At 46.9% G+C, this 21,273-nt stretch overlaps 1 protein-coding gene across 1 annotated transcript in view; it reads left to right on the forward strand.

Annotated features, from left to right (window-relative positions):
• The first annotated feature begins 366 nt into the window (after positions 1-366).
• Positions 367-21,273, forward strand: part of ANKAR (ankyrin and armadillo repeat containing) — a 40,851-nt gene continuing 19,944 nt past the window's right edge. The window contains 6 exon segments of the mRNA XM_048483701.1: positions 367-964; positions 4,155-4,592; positions 5,448-5,662; positions 7,539-7,600; positions 10,434-10,611; positions 12,916-13,135. Of these exon segments, the coding sequence (XP_048339658.1) occupies positions 367-964; positions 4,155-4,592; positions 5,448-5,662; positions 7,539-7,600; positions 10,434-10,611; positions 12,916-13,135 (1,711 nt within the window).

The following is a 21,273-nucleotide window of genomic DNA, read 5'->3' on the forward strand; positions in this document are numbered from 1 at the left end:
TGTCGCGGTGTGTCTCCGGAGAGTTTGTGTATGATTTGTCCTAACTTGGTGTACTGGATTCCTCGTTGTATTGCTGTTTATCATACAAACATACTGTATGCAGAATTATTTATGCCTAATAAAGGTTTACTGTACTGTACTGTACTGTGCTTCTTCTTCTTCTTCTTCTTCTTCTTCTTCTTCTCCTCCTTCTTCTTTTCTAGGTAGATAAGCAGAGGTTAAGTTTGTCCTCTATTGTAATGCTTACCGAGCGATGCAATGTTTTCGTTCGATCCTTGTAGAGAAGGTTCCAAAAATCTGGTGCAACCTTTAATTAATGGATTTTTTCCCCCTTTAAAACGTAGTAATTTTAAAAAAGGGAACAAGATGTTGCGGCCGATCAAGAAGCCACTGATTAGAAACGAGCAGGCGGACGAAGCGGCTTACTTAGCACAGTTAGCCGCCCAGAGGAACGCCAGCGCCTTCTTCGAGAAATACGAGCGGAGTGAACTCCAGGAACTGCTCACCACTTCTTTCTGCAGCTGGCTGGCTGCCAAAGACGACCTGCGCCATCCCTTAGAGACCCCCAGTGGACTCATGGCTCAGATAAAAACTGTTTCTATCCCGACGGTGATCTTGCTCACACCAGTGGAGCCGGGAATTGATCTGGACGCGAAGGAGATCCACCAGATAGTTCGAGAGTTGGCGGTCGGGGTTTATTGTCTGAACCAAATCCCCTCGATCAGTTTAGATGCCAACTATGACCAGAGCATTTCTTGTTCGCTTCCTCCAGCCTATTACGACACAAGAATTGGTCAGATGTTGATCAATGTCGACTACATGCTAAAGGCTTTATGGCATGGGGCATTCATGCCCAAAGAGAAACGGGCGAGGTTCTCTGAACTGTGGCGCGCGAGCATGGATATTGATGTGGACGGGGCTCCCCAGACAGAGAAAACGGCCTGCGCAGAGTTTTGTTCCGCAGGTAAGAATGGCAGTTATGAGCAAGGCATCAAGGTTATGCCTTTTAGCCTGGAAAACACTCTGCTGTAAGGAAAAGTCGGCAAAATTCACACAGAACGTCACGGGCGGCAATTCAACATGTCGGTTTTACTGTGTGCAAACAGACACTTACGGAAAAGTATCTGCCAATGTTCGCTTCCGGGCTACGAAATAAAATAAAATTGGGTCTGACATCACAGTACAGTGTGAGATTAAAAGGACATTCACATGTCCCTCTTAAGATCATTTTGTAGAGATAAAATGGAGAAGAGGAGAACGATGTAAACCGCCTTGGGGAGAAAGGCAAGCTATAAATGAAATCAATAAAAATAAATAAAAGGGTAAGCCCTCTCCTGATGTGGAGGTTGTCTTAACAATCCACATTGTCCAGCCATCTCCACAGGTTAATTATACACTGGTATTCTGCCCCACACTGAAGGGAGATCCTTTACAGGGCAAAGCTTCTGTTGTGGACTCCTTTTCCCTCCTCTCACAATCACTGCGTGGCAGATCCCATAATCTCCGCTGTTTGTGAGAGCAGGCAAAGAGCCAACTTTTCCCCTGTGTTATTCTGTTTAAAACTGACCAGTTTCTTAATTTTGGTACCTGACCTTCAAGATACAGCATCTGGGAGAAGAAGGTTTTGTTTGTGAGTAGTTAGAGATGGTATCGGGGATGTGGAATGGTCGAGTATAGCCTGACCTCGTCAGATCTTGGAAACTAAGCAAGGTTGGCCAGAGGCGTAGCTGGGCCAAACTGCGCCCGGTGCACATTCTATATTTTCCACCCCCCATGCCCCCCCGAGGCGCCTCGGGCCTACGAGATTTACCCCATCGAGCGCCTTCAATATTCACAGCTTGGTCTTAGTTCCTTTCCTTGTTCTATAACTTTTTCAGGCTGCAAAAAGGCCTGTTCTCAGTAATGGGAACTATACTTCCCAGGAGACCTTGTGAGTCCCAAGGTCTCCTGGGAACTGTAGTTCCTCAGGCCGTTTTTACTGCGAACAGGCCTTTTGCAGTCTGAAAAAGTTCTAGAAAAAGGAAAGGAACTAAGGTAAGTGTGGGAAGGGGGTGGAGGGTGCTGTGGGGTGTGTGCCGCAGGGGGCGGGGGAAAGGGAGGGGCCTGGGGGTGATTTTATGCACCCCCCAGGCATGCACCCAGTGCATGGCGCACCCCCCGTCCCCTTGTAGCTCCGCCACTGAGGTTGGCAAATGGATGGGAGACCTCCAAGGAAGACTCTGCAGAAGGAGACAATGACAAACCACCGCTGCTGAATCAATTGTCTTGGAAACCCTTTGGGGTCGCCATAAGTCAGCTGAAACTTGGCAAGACTTTGCAAGCACACATGGTTGGTTTCGGTTTTAAAGAGTTAAACCATCTGTTTGTCCAGCATGTCAGAGGGGAAAGTAGAAAAACATCTGGGAGGCTGGGAGACCTTTATTGTAACTCACTCTATGCGGGCCTGCCCTTGCGCCTGATCCGGAGGTTAAAGCTGGTCCAACATGCAGCGGCTCACCTGCTCACAGGGGGTGCCTATAGAGATCATATTCACCCTGTGTTCTCCATCTGCATTGGCTCCCAGTCGAATTCTGAATTGTCCACAAGGTATGAGTGTAAACCTTTAAGGCCTTATGCGGCCAGAGGCCTTCATATCTCCGGGACCACTTTACCCAATATGTCCCTAAACGCCCTCTGCATTCGGCAGAGGCCAATCTGCTGGTGGTCCCAGGCCCCTCAATGATGCGGCTGGCCTCCAATTGGGCCAGGGCCTTTACAGCCCTGGCCCCTGCCTGGTGGAACACTTTTCCTCTATCTGCCCAGGCCCTGCGGGATCTTGGTGAGTTCCACAGGGCCTGTAAGACTGAGTTGTTCCACTGGGCTTTTGGAGGGACCGGCCACTGATTGGTGTGTGCCCCCCTTTCTGTTCTCCTTAAATCTTAGGTCTCATAACATCAATGGGACTCACCGTTTTCTCCCCTCTCTGGGAGGGTTTTTTACTGAGGGTTTTAATGTTGGACACCGTAAATTTTTGTAAAAAAAATGTATTTTTGTATGGAACGCTGTATTTTAATTGGTTTTAGTAATATTATGGTTCATGAAGCCTATATTATTTATTTATAATTTGTAATGTATGTGCTCCATTGATTGCTGCTGTATTGTGTTGCTCACCACCCAGAGCCCTTCAGGGGAGGGGCGGTATATAAAAACGATAATAAATAAATACATAAATACATAAATAAATTTAAGACTTGCAAAGGCATCAAATGTGCTGGGTATATATTATTATAAAGTTACAGTGAGTTGGGTTTTTTTACACTTTATTCAGATATTTCCATGTATTCAACCATACAGTTCCAAAGTCAAGTCTTCAGAAGAATAGTTGGCAATATCCAGTGGTTTCCCCTGCCTGTTGCAGACTCCCACTTTACACCTGATTCTGTTCTTTTGGATCTTCTGAACCCCAAGAATGACATTTTGGGGAGCTCAAGCAGCAGGAAGGGGAAGTGGGAAAGTTCTACTCTATGAATAGGGTTGCCAATTTCCAAGTGGGGCCTGTAGGTCTCCCCAAATTACAATGTTCAGACGACAAGATTAGTTCCTCTGGAAGAAGAAGAAGAGTTTGGATTTATACCCCACCTTCCTATCCCATAAAAAGACTCAAGGCGCCCTACAAACTCTTTTCCCTTCCTCTCCCCACAACTAACATCTTACGAAGTAGGTAGGGCTGAGAGAATTCCAAAGGGAACAGCTACTTTGGAGGGTGGACTCTACGGCAGGGTATCCTGCCGAGCCCCTTCCCCTCTCCAAATTCTGCCCTCCACAAACTCCCTCCCCCTAAATATCCAGGAATTTTCCAACCCAGAATTGGCAGCTTTAAAGTCCATGGATGGTTTAGTTTGTTTTAATATTATTAAAATGTTTCTACTCCATCTTTCTCCCACCTAAGGGCCAAGAGCATTTGTAACATTATTCCAGCATTTGTCGAGAAGTTTGTTTCGAATGTGTGGACAAAAAAATGCTTTCGACCAGCTGGGATGGAAGAAATTTGAGCCTGTTTACTGAAACCTGCAGCAAATAGTTGACGCATGCATGAAAATAAATATGTGGTTCTTAATGAGTTTATTTTGATGTGCTATATTTATTGATCTTTTGTGTGCCTGTGTATAATGCAGGACTAATTGATATTTCAAGAGATCCAGATTTTAAGGGAATCTACGATGAAAACTTGAACGAAGATCCAACATACCATCCTAACAGTGCAGAGGAGAAAGCCTTCTTTATGCAGTTTGCAAACTATATACTGCTCAAATTGGTGTTTGCTACCACTGAGATTCAACAAAACGATAACGTGTTCAAGTTCGAGGCGACGTACACCCTTTCAAATGCCATCAGGATGTCAGACGACCGCCTGAATACGGATGGGTACATGAGGCTGCAGCAGCGCCTTGCTCTTCAGCAAAAGCTTATTAAAAAATACCTCGAAAGAAAACTGGAAACCCGTAAAAACATCATCTACCTCAAACTGATGAGCTTTCTCGTTCCCTTTATGGCTGCCTTAAAAAGGAAAAACAAAATCCCAAATTTAAATCGACTTCTTCAGCCATACTCAGGTAAGAGGACGTTCAGCCTAGAGAGAGCTGAACAAGACTGGGGGCAGTGGCATAGCTTCTAGGGGGAAGGGTGGGGACAAATGCCCCGGGTGGGCCCCTGTTCGGTCATGTGTGGGTGGAAAATCGCCCCCCACCCCTCCTCCTTCCCTTGGCTGGCTCTAGCCTCTGCTGGCTGAAGGAACAGGCTAGTGGGGCCGCCACAGGGCGCCCCTCGGCCCCGCCCAGAGGTGGGATCCAGCAGGTTCTCACCAGTTCCCGAGAGTAGGTTACTAATTATTTGTGTGTGCTGAGAGGGGGTTACTAATTGGGTCTGCTTTTCTGCTAGAAATTAGGTCCATAGCACATGACAAGGACTGAGAGAGGAACAAAGAAAGCAAGCTAACTTTATTACTTCAGGTATCCACACTCACAAACATGTAAGCAATGGCTATCAAACTGGCCAATAGCTAATCAATAGGTCATTTCAGTAGAATGTGACCTCAACATCCTGTTTACACCTAAATAGATAGTTAACACTTTCCTGACTGGTTGTGACAGACACTTGTGAATCCAAACAGTTTCCTTGCTCTACATTCCTGCTGGATGATCTTGGGTTAGTCACATTTCTTCGGAACTTCTCTCAACACCACCTACCTCACCAGATGTCTGTTGTGGGGAGAGGAAGGGAAAGGAGCTTGTAAGGCACCTTGAGTCTCCTTACAAGAGAGAAAGGTGGAGTATAAATCCAAACTCCTACTCCTACTCCTTCTATACTCATATTTCAATGTTATAAGCAGCTGCACTAATATAGTATGATACTTTCAGTGACAGCAACAAAAGTGATTAGTAATCTATCTTTTATTTTTGTTTCTGAAGATGACAAGGTTAAAACCGAACGTGAACTCCCCCCCATATTGCTTGGGCCAGATTTTAAGTGCCAACACTTCACTTATGCTCACAATCAGTATTTCCATCTCCACGGGGGCATTGAATTTGATATCGGCACTCCTTCAGTGGAAGAGATTCCCAATGAGATTAAGGTATTTATTCCATATTTTGAAATAATTTAGCATGGGCACCTAACTACTGGGGTGAGTAAGTAAATATTATGCTGTAACGTTGAATATTCTTTTGAAAATAGGCTGTTGTTCTCATATAATCCTGTCATAACGACCAGAAGAGTTCCTCGTCTTTTGAGAAATACACAGCTGTCGAGATCTGAAGAAGAAGAAGAAGAAGAAGAAGAAGAAGAAGAAGAAGAAGAAGAAGAAGAAGAAGAGTTTGAATTTATATCCCCCCTTTCTCTCCTGCAGGAGACTCAAAGGGGCTTACAATCTCCTTGCCCTTCCCCCCTCACAACAAACACCAAGAGAAACCAGAGTATACACACAGCTATTACCATGCTGCTGGAGAAAATTTGGACTTCTATTTCCCTGCTAGCAAAGTCTCCTTGGTCCATGTCAGACATCAAACTATTAAGAGAAATGGAGGAAATTTTTAAAGGCAGCTGATGGATACAGGCTGCATGGATGTCTAGCGTCTACATTTCAGAGAAGAAGAAAAATCTAAAATGCCCCCAGAAGCACTGATTGTAGTTAAAAATGCTCTCCTAGGATGTCAGCCATGATGGATTCTGAATTATTCCAGGCATGCAGATTTCCTTTTTGTTTGGCCCTAATCCTAGCGGTATCGTGCAAACAATGATGGTGCTTAGGAAACAAGCTCGTATTCCTCTTCCACTGACAAGGATATAATAGGTCATGGAAAGCGAAAGTATGGCAGAGGACAACTGTGGCATGAACCATAGTCATGTGGGGTTCCCATTTGCTCACTTACAGCATAGATTTCCAGCCAATCACAGTCCTTGCCTCTGATCCTCAAATGGTTGGTGGCTGAAACTAGGGGCTAGTGGGCATTTGGCATATTCCTAGGAGAAAACCCAAGGCAAAGATAGAGTCCCATCTTCAAGCCATGGAAGTTCTCATCATAGAGTTCCTGACAATTCCTAGGGCTAACTGTTAGTGACAAGAGTTGTTTTAGCATTTGCCAGAGAATCTAGGGTAATCTTACTGTAGATTCCTTGAGCTACTCTTCGTCACTTCTGGGTAGCTCTAGGAATCACCAGAAACTCTATGCTCACAACTTCCAGTAAGTAGCCAAGATTTAGACTTGTCCTTTACATTTTACTTTTAGGATGCTTTCGTCCCACCACAAGCAAAACCCTCTCGCTGGATTGTAGGCATTCCCTTAGATACACATGGTGGTTTCAATGTATGATTCCTGATTGCGGAAACCATGGTCTTCCACAGCAGCAAAAGTACAGTGGCTGCAACAGGAGAAGCAAACCTCATTAGGGAATTATACACCGGGATGCCTCCATTTAGGCGGAGTCTTAATGAAGCAATGTGGTTACCTTCGCATGGAGGTTTGAAGGAGTTGGGTTTTTTGCTACTCGCCTCCCTCCATTGCACAGCTACGTGGGCAGGCAGGCATGGAATTCCACAGCCTGGAGACCATTCTCGAGGCCCTGCCCATGCCGCCGAAGCTGGCAGGAAGGGACTTTTGGTGCAAGCACCACTAAAAGCGCTTCTCAGCCGCTATTCACTTGCACGTGGTTGCAAGCCAGGCTAAAAGAAAAGATCGCAGATAGTGTGATTCTCAGAAAACCCGGGATGGACTTACTTTAGGATCAGGATCCATGCGAAGTCCATCCCCCCCCCCAACACGGGTTTTATACCGTGGTTAGCCCGTGTTTATTAGCCTGTGCGGAAGGGGCCTAAATATCACTTAAAAGCAAGTTGCTATTATTGGGTAAACGTCATCTTGATTGTGGCTCAGCTAAAATCAATATTCCCTAAGCATTAATATGGTCAGGTTTTTTTTTAAAATAAGCTTTGAGCTATAGTTGCAGGCTGTTTTATAACGATATGGGATTCATGTTGAACAAACTATGATGGTACTAAATAGATCCAGGAGGCACCCTACAGAGAACATTATCCTGTTCCCGTGATGGATTTTGATGGCAAGAGGTAAAGGGCATGCAAAATATTATTTCTTCTGTTGTAGGACAGTTCACTGAACAATGTTCACAGTTGGATTCCAAAGAGCAATCCCCTTCTACCCAAAGACTCCTTTCGTTTTGGTCCCAGACAGTATCCTCTGTTTTCATGTTAACAAATTATTTTGAAATAATTGGGACCCTCATACTTTCGTGACTGTCTCACCCCATATGTCCCAAGTAGGCCTCTGCGGTCGACAGAGGCAAATTTACTGGTGGCCCCTGGTCCCTCCATGATGTGGCTGGCCTCTACCCGGGCCAGGGCTTTCACGGTCGCCCGGTTCCCATGCCTTGCGGAACGCCCTTCCATCGGATGCGCTGACCCTGCGTGAACTTGGAGAAAGCATGGCCCCAGTGTAAAACCGTTTGAGTTCCACCAGGCCCAGGCCAGATGCGGACCCCGCCTCCAGGATGCCCCCGCTGCCACGCCCCAGCCAGGCTGAGCCCGGACGATGTGCTGATTGACACTGTTGCCCACCTGCCCGGCCTTGGGATCGGGCGCCACACACACTTTTGCGAATCTTGCCTGCATACGGGCTGAATGCCGTGTCGGTTTGGCAATTTCTTGGTATTGTTTCAACTTGTACCAATCTATTTTATTTGGTATAAGAGTTTGGGCCATTGTATAAGTTTGGTCTGCGTAATAATCGCTTCAGAGCCCTTTCTCGGTGGGCGGTTTATAAATTTGGCATGCATAAATGTGGGTATTTATTAACAATTCCTACAAAAACAAAATGACTGATGGTGAAAGCGCCACAAAGGTTTTGCAAATGTAAAAATTTGGTTTTGCCAGGGATTTGTCAGCAAAATATTTGGCCTTGTCTCCGCATGGTGGGCTCAACCTAATGCAACACTGAAAGAAACTTCATCATTGCAATATTTGGCCTGGTACAAAAGAACTTGTACACCTGTATTTTGAATATTGGGGAGATATACTGCAAAGGGGAGTATAGCAATTATAATGGGAGAGAAGTTTTAAAACTAAGCTGAATTATGGTCTGAAAAGTAATACTCTATAAGAGATGATTTGGTATGCAAATGTTAATCTAGTGCAGGGATGCATTTAACTACCTTCTTGCCAAATTATCTCTTATGAACTCGTCAAATTCTATAGATTTTAACATACCTTCTGATTTATACTGTTATATTATGTTTATCACTGTTTGTTGTTGGGTTTTATTGTACACAGCCCTGAGCCCTTCGGGGGTAGGGCGGACTATTAAATCTAAATAGGAGCAGCAGAGGCATAGGAGGTTAAGAGCTCGTGTATCTAATCTGGATGAACCGGGTTTGATTCCCAGCTCTGTCACCTGAGCTGTGGAGGCTTATCTGGGGAATTCAGATTAGCCTGTACACTCCCACACACGCCAGCTGGGTGACCTTGGGCTAGTCACAGCTTCTTGGAGCTCTCTCAGCCCCACCTACCTCACAGGGTGTTTGTTGTGAGGGGGGAAGGGCAAGGAGACTGTAAGCCCCTTTGAGTCTCCTACAGGAGAGAAAGGGGGGATATAAATCCAAACTCCTCCTCCTCCTCCTCCTCCTCCTCTTCTTCTTCTTCCTTCTTCTTCCTCTTCCTCTTCTTCTTCATAACAACAACAACAACAACAACAATAAAAAGAACTTTAGGCAGAATCCTGTATGGTCTAAACATGACAAGGCTTGTGTTCCCTGTACTTCCCATTTCCTAGACATTTACCCTACATATTTTCTCTCGCCCATCCAGCCTCTGCTTTTAATTTGCTGTACTTTCCATGCCTCGGTCCTAGATATGTAAGCTAGAGAAACTGGCATGCTTCTAGATTCCAGAACAAATTTAAATGACCTTTTTTTATTTATTCCTAACAATTCCTAGAGCTATCTGAAGTGACAAGAGTTGTTCGTTTTGTGCAGTAAGAAAAAGTCAGTCCACAGAGGGCAGGTCAACCCAATGGTTCTCAATGGGTGGTAGATGAGTCTTCCAAGCGACTAAGATTCTGTTGTTTGTGTCTGTGTAGCAACGGAGATAGCTCATTGAACATTTTTTAAAATAGGAAAACTATATATTGCTCGAATCAACAGGAAGAACTGAGTACAACTATGTACTTTTGGGGCTGAAAAGGCACCCAGGATCGGAGCCTGCAGAGCAAATAGGCAACCTTCAGCAAACAGTGGAAGGGAGAATCCCTTCAGTTGTACACAAAATGTCAGGCTCAAGTTGAAAGTGAAACTGACCAGAGAGCAAAATGGTCAGGCGGGAAAAATAAGACGCCTCCTGAGCTCTGCATTCCACACAGCCAGGCAGGAGATGTCTTGCAGGTAGCTTAGGAGGAAAAGGTGCACTTTGAAGTGATCTCCCAAAAAAGATGCCTTGAGCTAAAATAAGGCATACTGAGAAGGTCTTGGGAAGAAGGCTGTAGGAATGCTTTCTCTGGACCGTTTCCCCACTCACCTTTTGTTGGGCGCTACTTGCAGCAAGTAACGCGGGGTCAAGCTGCACTCCCCACTACAGCAGCCTGCGCCTGTGTGGCAGCCTGCACCTGTGTGCATTCATTTCCTGCCCAAGGACCGGTGCAGCTGCTGCGTCCTTGCCACAACCCCATCCAGGAATGCCCCGCCCCCAGAATGCCTGGCCATGCCCCCACTGTGCCCCTCCCAGCCCCATTGGTGCTACGCCACAGTTTGAATCCCACCACCATGGGAACCTGTTATTAAAATGTTTGGATCCCACCACTGGTACAGATGTGACATGCATGCATCATGAAGTCCAGGCTGCAACATAATATTTTAAAAAATATTTGGTGTGTTTTTCTTTTTGTTTGTCTCAGCTACTATGTAATCTCCTTGGAGCTGGAGCCTTTTTATCTGCTTTTAAAGACCCAGTGGTGGGGAGCCATCAATGAACTCATAATCACGCTTAAACCAAAAAGACTTCCATTAACTGACAATCAAGCCATGGAGCTATTCAAGAAGAAATTTGGCTACAAGAAAGCAATTAAATGCAAGGTATCTTTTGAGGGCTGAATCCAAGTCGTTCAAAATCTGTCTGGGTTCCATGCTGGCGTAGAGTGATGTAATGGGCAAGAGTGGCAGACTCTAATCCTGAGAACTAGGTTCGATTCCCTGCTCCTCCAAATGTGCAGCGGACTGTAATCGGGAGAACCGGAATTGATTGCCCTCTTCTTAAGAGAAGAAGAAGAAGAGTTTGGATTTATATCCCCACCTTTCCCTCCTGAAGGAGACTCAAAGGGGCTTACAATCTCCTTGCCCCTCCCCCCTCACAACAAACACCCTGTGAGGTGGGTGGGGCTGAGAGAGCTCCGAGAAGCTGTGACTAGCCCAAGGTCACCCAGCTGGCATGTGTGGGAGTGCACAGGCTAATCTGAATTCCCCAGATAAGCCTCCACAGCTCAGGCGGCAGAGTGGATAATCAAACCCGGTTCCTCCAGATTAGATACACGAGCTCTTAACCTCCTACACCACTGCTGCTCCTGGGAAAACTAATCTAGAGAACCGGGTTTGATTCTTCACTCCTTCACATGAACATTTGGGCTCTAATCTGGAGAATCCAATTCAGTTCTCCCTTCCTTCACATGGAGCCTGCTCGGTGACCTTGGGCTAGTCACAGTTCTCTCAGAACTCTCTCAGACCCACCTACGCCACAAGGCGCCTGTTGTGGGGACAGAAAGGGAAAAGAGATTGTAAGACGCTTTGAGACAAGCAGGGTATAAATGGTTGAGAAAAGCAGGGTATAAATCCAAACTCTTCTTCCTCTACTACTCTGAACATCTCTTGTATTGAAACCCCCAAGGGGTCACTGTAAGTCAGCTGCAACTTAGCAGTTTCAGCCATTTCCACATACCACTAAGCATGTATGGCATGGCAGAGAAGTGCAGTCACAGTCATGTAGCTTTGAAGAGACAAGCCAGGGGTCCTAGGTTTTAAAAACTGAAAATATTATGGAATTATCCAGGTGCTCAATGGAAAACCGAGCTGCGCTTTCCAGGCCAATTATTGCCTCCCCACCCCCCACCCCCAAACTGAAAGCATCTGAACCTTGAAAGAATCCCCTCACCTTTAAAATGGAACGCCATCAGTGATCCAGTGATCCAAGTGATCCGCTCGTGATCATCCTAAGAGTCCTTTGTTGTTTCAATCAATATCTATATTTCTCTGTCAAGAAATACTGCAACATGAACTGAAAGAGATGTAAACACAGAACTCTGGGAAGACAAGGCTAGAGAATATGCTACAATGGCCAGAGGCGTACCAGGGGTAAATGGTGGACAAATTGTCTCCAGGACGCCCCCCCCCAGGCTCTGCCCTCACCCCCGCCCATCCCCAGGCTCTGCCCCCCCACCCCCCAGCTCCACCCCCCTGCCCTCGACCCCGCCCATGTCACCATGGACATGGGCAAGGTCTAGGGTGCCCACTACCCCCCCCACTACCCCCACCTGGGCTCCCAGCTGCAGCCTGCAGTCTCTTCTGACCTCCCCTCCGAGCAGGCCTGAATAGACTGCAGTCCCGGCCTCGGAGACCTTCTTTTATAAGCATTGAGGCCAGGGGGTAGGGCTTGGGGAGCAGGAAGGGGTGGGACTTCCTGCTCTCCAAGCCCCACTCCAGGGCGGGGTTAAGGGTGCTTGGAGGCAGCAGGACTTCCTGGTTACGTGGGGGGCCGATTTTGCACCCCCCATGAGTGGCATCCGGGTACAAGGGGTACCCTTTGTCCCTAGGCAAATACGCCACTGACAATGTCCAAACCTACCTGACAAGTTGTTTGTTGGGGGGGGGGGAGTGAAGGAAAGGTGCTCATAGGCCGCTTTGAGACTCTTTACAGTAGAGAAAAATGGGGTATAAAAAGCAACTCTTCCTCCTCTTCTTCAGTGATTCTCCATATAGCAGAAGCATTAGGGTTGGCATTGAGCTCGGTTTCCTCTCTGCTCCAGCGCTTCATCTTCTGACCTGAGTCCAAAATTTCCTCCCTGTCCCCTGGGGAGGACTTTGGGGACTTTCTCCAGAGTAGATGTCTGACTTTCCCCCCCACCTCTGCAAGCTGATGGTTACTACACTTTGTCCTAAATTACTTGTGTCAATTTTTCGGTTCCCTTTTATTGCTGCCTTTTTGGGGGTGATCACCCCCCCCCCCGAAAAATACTGACAAGGTATCTTTTGGAAAGGGGGGATGGTAGTTCAGGTTTTATCTAAGGCCAAACATAGTCTTGAATAAAAGACGTCACTGTTGTCAGTGTGGGCTGGTTGATAGAAATCGCCGTTCTTAATTCGATTCGTATTTCTCCGATGCGGTTTTAGAGTCTGCCGTTTGGGATGAAATCTGCGGCCGAAAGAGGGTTAGCCGCTATTTTCCTTACGTTCTGTCGCAAGACAGCTGTCTCTAGTCTTGGTCTAACGGACGACCACGGTTTTGCTCTGATACACCATGCTGCCATCCACAACCACGTGTCAATCATCTGTCAGTTGGTGAAGTCGACTTTGACTATCAATCAGAGGCGCCACGTACCGTATAGTCAAGGTAAGAAATGCATTTTGATGAGACACGCACTGTTTCTTCCAGTGTTGTTAACGGCGGGGCATTGAATCTGGTCAACACAGGCCCATGGAAACATAGAAGGCTAAAATGTCTAATTCGTGCCTGTGTTTTGCTTACCCACAAGTATTTGTAACCATTGTATGTGTGTAAAGTGCTGCCAACATCAGACGACTTTATGGCAACCCCGTTTCTTTCCTCCGAAATGTATGACACATATTTTGCTCTGACTGCTTTGGGTTTTTCGGACCAGGTGGCCCTGGTCTGATAGTTTTTGCTCCCAGCATTTAGAACTGACATCTTCGGAGGCATATGCCGGTAAGATGTGTTTCTCTCTGTGGCATAGATCCAGCAGGTTCTCACAGGTTCCTGAGAGTAGGTTACTAATTATTTGTGTGTGCTGAGAGGGGGTTACTAATTGGTGATTTTGCCATGTGATTTTGGCCTTAGTTACGCCCCTCCTCTAAGCAGTAGCATGCAGAACTTGAAGCAGTCTAGCAGGAGGTGCACCAGTGTGTGTGGCAGCCTGCGCCTGCGTGCATTCGTTTCCCGCCCAAGGACCGGTGCAGCGACTGCATCCTTGCCACAGCCCCGCCCAGCGGAATGCCCGGCCATGCCCCTGTCGTGCCCCACCCAGCACCATTGGCGCTACACCACAGTATGAATCCCACCACCATGGGAACCTGTTACTAAAATTTTTGGATCCCACCACTGCATAGATCTTACCACGACTTGCCTCTGAAGATGCCAGCCATAGAGGTGGGTGAAAGGTTAGGAGCAAAGACTACCATTCCATGGCTGATAAGCACAGAGCAAAGCTCGCTCTGCCAGGTTTAAATAAACCAGTTCCATAAAGATGTCTCAGTTTCAAAGTTTTATTATTTCAAAGCTGCAGCTCTGGGAGATCTCCGGTGAGGTTCAGGGAGGAGTCTCAGAGCTCTATTGTTCGCAAACATGAACCTTTTCCATTATATTTATACCTTTATACCTTTTATACCAAACATTTATACCTTTTCCATTAGACCCTCCCAAGCAACTCTTCCAACATTATTCATTGGTTGGGCTGTGAAGATGTATAGACTGCCTGTCGTGCTCCTAATCTTTCCCCCCTCCCATAGCTCACCTTTGCTTTCTATATTTGGGCATATTCTTTATATCACCTTGCCCTGTACCAGGATTTTGGTTGCTATATCAACCAAGCCTGGCTTCCCCCCCCCCCCCCGTTATCTCTTTTGGCTCCTTGTTGCATTCTTTTAACCTTAGGTACATCAGTGAATTTACAGCTTTTGCAAGAGCTAGTGTCTTGTTTAAATCTTACATTTCTCTAATATATATGTGTGTGTGTGTGTGTGGGGGGGTGATGATAGATAGATAGATAGATAGATAGATAGATAGATAGATAGATAGATAGATAGATAGATAGATAGATAGATAGATAGATAGATAGATAGATAGATAGATAGATAGATAGATAGATGCTAGCCCCCTTCCTTGAAAAAACTGGTTATTTAAGGCACATGCGGAAGACAATAAATTGGCCTCACAACCGTGGGACTGCAGCGGGAGGGCAGACATGCAAAAGAACCATGCCCAAACCTCTTCTGCTGCTTGTGTGTCAACTGCCAAGAAAATCGGGAGTATGTTGAGAGTAAATTGTTATATTTCCAAAACAAGTAGGTGTACTAGCTAAAACCGAAGTATATTTTGTTCCAGGGAAGCGTTTTCAGAAGGGAGAAACAAAGGGCTTTAGAGCCGGTAAGTCATAAATAATGTATCGTCTCTTAAATTGTTTTTTTCTGTGCACGATATGGGACAAAGAAAGCTTTGTTGGAACCAAGAATAATAGGGGTTATAGGCAGTGATGGGTTTCTGCAAGTTCTCACCACTTCGGCAGAACTCGTTGTTAAAATGGTGCTTGTAAACAACCAGTTGTTAAATTATTTGAATCCCACCACCGGAACCAGTTATTAAATTATTTGAATCACACCACTGGTTATAGGACATCTTTCACAGGCTCTGTACATTCAAATCAGTTCCCCACAAGGTATTTAGGATCACTTCCTGCAGGTTTGAGGGTGGTAAATTTCTTCCATACCAGGGGAAGGGGATATGTCCCAGCAGCTCTAAAGGTTTTCAACTTCAAGATAGTCCACCAACTTCTCTATGGAGTTCCTTTATGGTGAAAGAATACAATCTGGCTTCCTCTATAAAATACTTGGATTACCACACTCTGTACCATGTGCGGTACTATGCTTAGAAACTGGTCAGAAGCTACTTGAAGCAAGAGCATGGCTGTATATATTAAAGTATTGGATCAAATTATGTTTTAACTCTGGTACGCACAGTTTAATATAGACTGCGCACCCAGACCTATTTGCCTCCGAATGGTATCAACTTCTTAAATCAAAATTTTACTCACTAGGCTTATTACTTGAAGACCTCTGTATGCTGTCACCCAGAGAGATTCTCTGAACCTTAAAAAACTAGACTTTTAGAACAGGAATACCATATCTTGTTGGGGCAAGCCAAGAAATCATTTATGTCAGAATAGTACCGGAACAGGGGCACATAGCCAAATATCTTGAACTGTTAACTGAACCCCAACAGAGATGGATTATTACAAGGGCCAAATGCAATACTTTCCCATCTGCCATTACAAAGGATCGCTACTTATCTATCCCTCTCCAGGATCGGGTTTGTCCACACTGCAAAAACCAAGTGGAGACTCTTGCTCACATTATACTCGGCTGCCCGAGATATGTGGGTTTTAGGAATTTCTCTACTCGGCTGGCCCTAGACAAATCTGAAAGAGACTCTGGGCCACTCCCCACTCACCATAAGCCGCGGGGTCACCTCTTTAAAAGACACGAGGAGGATGGACGTTCCCCACGTCACCAGCGCCCACTGCGCAGCTGCCCTTAATTTTCCACTCTCCCACCTCCTTGTCGCACGGCAAATTAGCTCCTCTGAAAAGAGCAACATTTTCAAAAAACCCGCAGGTGCCGCAGGGGGGTGGGGAACCTCGGCTGTTTACGCGTGGCTGATTCGCTCTGACGCGCAGCTTCCGGCCAATCAGGAAACAGGAACTGTCATTTTGTTTAGGGAGGGTATTCCCGTCAGAAAGTGCTTTGAAATTGAGACGGTGTACACAATAAGACATGCTAACATTGCTCTTTTTTTGCTCTTTTTTGCTCGAAGCTCCAATTGTTTTGTAGCTAAGTAGCAAAGTGCTGTTGAGCACAGGGTTGTCGGCGGTGTAAATCCGAAACCGATATTTACTTTCATTTTTTCTGCCCAAGCAATTTGTAATAGGTAGTGACGCCAGTACGTGCAGACGTGCCTTAAAACAATGCATCTGGCTTATCCAAACGAACTTTTCGGGTCAGCCAATCAAAATGGAGCCCCGCCTTCGGCTGGCTGCAACTCCCCATCGCCTAAATGATGAATATCGCATGCCAGCCAATCAGAACGCTTGATTGCCTCTTTGACTCTTGATGTGGAACCCCACACTATTTCCTGAATGGAAAATGAGTGGGGAAATAACAACTTCATGGTTCGGGTGCCACGGAGGCTTTTCTACGAGGGGTCGCTGTGGGGTTGCACTCAGACGAGGTAAGTGGGGAGTGGCCCTCTGACAGCTCTGCTGTGGAGCTTCTGTTCAACAATACAGATGTCATGCTCTTGGAAAAAGTAGCAAAATTTCTATTGCAAGTGACAGAACTTTCTAAGTAATGTCCGATGCTAGATACAGTTTCTATGCCTGTGTTTTGAATGCATTTTTGATTTGCACTTCACAAATGTGTGATAACGCTCTAGAGCCTATTTTATACGCCTAATAAAGGTTGTTGTAAATTGAATTATAATAACGTTGTGAGCCTACAAATTTTGTTTGTGCTCTATTAATCTTTATTTATAGCCTGTGCTTCACCCAATCAATATTATGTACTACTCAGACAAAAGCACCTGTATTTTATATGCCTCTAAATTTAAAAAGTATAAAATATTACATTGGCTTAGTTACAGGAACGATGAACTTCCTAGAAAAGGATGGAGAACGAAACTGTAAGTTGCAAGTACACCTAGGGCAGTGTTTCCCAACCTTTTCGAGGTCAGGGTACCCTTGACCTCACTCTTCATATCTCACGGTACCCCTGCCGCCACCCTCCACCTTCCTCTCCCATTGCCCCTGCTTGCCACACACCCCAACTTCCCCTCCCAGGGTGAAGGGAAGCATCGGGGGTGGGGGTGGCTGCTGACCTTGTGGCAGGCCCTGCCCCATGGGCCAGCTCCATGCTGGTGGGAGACACCACAAAAATGAGGGGGAGGGGCAGTACCCCTGGGACATGTGTTGCCGCGGTACCCCTGGGACATGCTCATGGCACCCCAGGGTACCACGGAACCCTGGTTGAAAATGGCTGACCTAGGGTTACCTTCTTTAAATGTACTCCAGACTTTTCGGTCATTCACAGCCCCACCCAGAGAGCTTGCTGACCTCATCACAGCTCCGCCACAGCTAGGGTGCTATGGTTGTCTGGTACCCCCCCTGGCCACTCATAGGAATGGAGAGGTAATGTTGCCAGTTCTGTGTTGGAAACTACCTGGAGAATGGAGCCTGGCGAGGACGGCGTCCTCAGTGGGATACGGTGTCATAGAGGCCACCCTTCAAAGTAGCCATTCCCTCTGGGGGAACTGACCTCTATAGTCCAGAAATGAACTGTAATAATTCCAGGGGACCTGCAGTCTCCATCTGGATGCTGGCATCCCTAATGGGTGTTGCTCTCTGGCATCCTGTGCCCATTCTGCAGAGAGGGGAAGAAAGAAATATCTTTTTCCAAGGGCCAGACTCTCCTAGCATGTGTGCCCAGGACACCAGTGGCCAAGAAGCAGTGTGTGAGTCACACCCGTGTGAGCGGCTCATGCTGGCACAGCCAACCACTGCCCATTAAGAAGAAGAAGAAGAAGAAGAAGAAGAAGAAGAAGAAGAAGAAGAAGAAGAAGAAGAAGAAGAAGAAGAAGAAGAAGAAGAAGAAGAAGAAGAAGAAGAGGAGGAGGAGGAGGAGGAGGAGGAGGAGTTTGGATTTATATCCCCCCTTTCTCTCCTGCAGGAGACTCAAAGGGGCTGACAATCTCCTTGCCCTTCCCCCCTCACAACAAACACCCTGTGAGGTACGTGGGGCTGAGAGAGCTCCGAGAAGCTGTGACTAGCCCAAGGTCACCCAGCTGGCGTGTGTGGGAGTGAACAGGCTAATCTGAATTCCCCAGATAAGCCTCCACAGCTCAGGTGGCAGAGCTGGGAATCAAACCCAGTTCCTCCAGATCAGAGTGCACCTGCTCTTAGCCACTGCTCTTAGCCACTACGCCACTGCTGCTCCTTAAGGTGGCCACAGGCTTCTGATGCTGCAAAGCCGTTGCCCAGAAGGAGCAGCACGAGGAAAGGAGTCTTGATCCCACAGTTTCCAGGCGGTGTGAGCTGCAGGAATGCTGGAGCTAACTTACTTTAAGGAGCTGCCCTGGAGATCTCCTGCCTGCAACCAAGTTCCCTTTTGTCAACCTGGGGGAACGCAGACATTGGAGCAGTGATTCCCAAAGTGGGCACCACCACCCCCTGGTGGGTGCTGCAGCGATCCAGGGGGGCAGTGATGGCCACAGGTACATTTGGGGGGCGATGAATAACTGTAAGGGGGCGGTAACCAATTTATTAACAAAAAAAAGAAACCGATTACAAATAGTCAATCGCGGTGATTTAAGATTACTGCTGACGAAAATAGAGCCGAGGATTACTAAATTGGTAGCAGTACACCAGGTTCATCCTTCTCATTAAGATGATTTCGAATGTTTTAACTTTTTTTTGTATTACCTTTCTATTCTGAGTTCATAAATAGTTTCATAATTTCAAAGTTCGATGTTTCTAATTTACACCTTTCTTTACTATATTTTAGGAAAAAGGTAGAAACATTCATACATATATCTTTCTGTTTAATTGCTATTAAAATTTTAAAAAAACTTAATTTCCAGGGGGCGCTAAGTAGTATTTTTTCTGGAAAGGGGGCAGTAGGCCAAATAAGTTTGGGAACCACTGCATTAGAGCAACGAACAGGGAATACGCAACTGCACCTTCAACACACACACACACGAAGCTGCCTCATACTGAATCCGATTGTTAATCTCTCAAGGTTAGAATTGTCTGCTCTGACTGGCAACCGCTTTCCAGGGTTCCAGGCTGAGGTCTCTCATGTCACCTACTGCCTGGTCTGCTAAGGTGGAGATGCTGGGATTGGAACTGGGACCTTCTGGATGCTAAGCAGATGTGCTACCTCTTAAGCCATAGCCCCTCCCCACTCACATAATACAGGATAAGAAGTATCTATCCCAGCAGTGGCGTAGTGGTTAGGAGCAGGTGTACTCTAATCTGGAGGAACCGGGTTTGATTCCCTGCTCTGCCACTTGAGCTGTGGAGGCTTACCTGGTGAACTAGATTAGCTTGTGCACTCCAACACACGCCAGCTGAGTGACGTTAGGCTAGTCACAGTTATTCGGAGCTCTCAGCCCCACCTACCTCATAGGGTGTTTGTTGTGGGCGGCGGGGAGGAAGGGAAAGGAGTTTGTCAGCCCATTTGAGTCTCCTTACAGGGGATATAAATCCAACTTTTCCACTGAGCCACAAAGGATATTCCACCTCTGCCCATTCCACCAAATTGCTCATGGAGGAAGCGCACCTCTGTGGCAAATGGGAAGTATGGATGTGTTACTCCCAGGCCTGGAAGGACAATATTGCCTTTTATCCTGCAGTAGGTTGAGTGGCAGTGAACCACAGGGCAGAATCTGTTCTTGAACCAACATTCCCTGTAAGCTGCACAGTCGTGCAGTCACGCAGGCAGAGGTGGAGCGAGGGGAAACTGCGCCTGGGGTGCGTGCACGCCCAGCGCCCCTGCCACAGTGCCACCCATCCCGGAACGTCCTGGAATGCCCCTCCACACCCTGCCCCGCCCCACCCCGCCCTGCCTCCGCTGCAGCTCCGCCCAGGGTGTCTCATCCCCTGTCCCATTGGCACTACACCATTGCACGCAGGCACTGTATTGGTGCCATGCTAGTTGGGTGGCCACCGAGCAAGGGGAGCTCCGCCCAGGGTGTTGCACCCCCTGTCCATTGGCACTACACCATTGCATGCAGGCACTGTATTGGTGCCATGCAAGTTGGGTGGCCACCCAGCAAGGGGAGCTGTCAGTTCCGCTCAGCAAGGGCAAGCTTCCATGGCAGTCCTGGTATATCCCGGGCTCCATCTTGATTCCCACATAGAGATCTGGGGGAGCCTGTCCCCTCACAGCTGTAGTCTTATCCCACAAATATTATCATATGGAATGGGCCTAGGTCCGTGGTGGCAAACCTTTGGTGCTCCAAATGTTCATGGAACGATGGAACGATTGGAGCAACCTCCTTATGAGGAGAGGCTGCAGCGTTTGGGACTCTTTAGTTTGGAGAGGAGATGTCTGAGGGGGGATATGATTGAAGTCTATACAATTATGCATGGGGTAGAAAATGTTGACAGAGAGAAACTTTTCTCTCTTTCTCACAATACTAGAACCAGGGGGCATCCATTGAAAATGCTGGGGGGAAGAATTAGGACTAATCAAAGGAAACACTTCTTCACACAACGTGTGATTGGTGTTTGGAATATGCTGCCACAGGAGGTGGTGATGGCCACTAACCTGGATAGCTTGAAAAGGGGCTTGGACAGATTTATGGAGGAGAAGTCGATCTCTGGCTACCAAACTTGATCCTCCTTGATCTGAGATTGCAAATGCCTTAACAGACCAGGTGCGCGGGAGCAGCAGCAGCAGCAGAAGGCCCTTGCTTTCACCTCCTGCATGTGAGCTCCCAAAGGCACCTGGTGGGCCACTGCGAGTAGCAGAGAGCTGGACTAGATGGACTCTGGTCTGATCCAGCAGGCTAGTTCTTATGTTCTTATGGTCTTATGGACTACAATTCCTATCTGCCCCTGCCAGCATGGCCAATTCCTATGAATTGGGCTTCATAGGAATTGTAGTCCATGAACATCTGAAGCGCCATAGGTTGGCCACCCGTGTCCTAGAGGATGCCAGCCTCCAAATGGGACCTGGGGATCC

The sequence above is a fragment of the Sphaerodactylus townsendi genome, linkage group LG02, assembly GCF_021028975.2.
Source record: "Sphaerodactylus townsendi isolate TG3544 linkage group LG02, MPM_Stown_v2.3, whole genome shotgun sequence".
NCBI classification, from domain to species: Eukaryota; Metazoa; Chordata; class Lepidosauria; order Squamata; family Sphaerodactylidae; genus Sphaerodactylus; species Sphaerodactylus townsendi.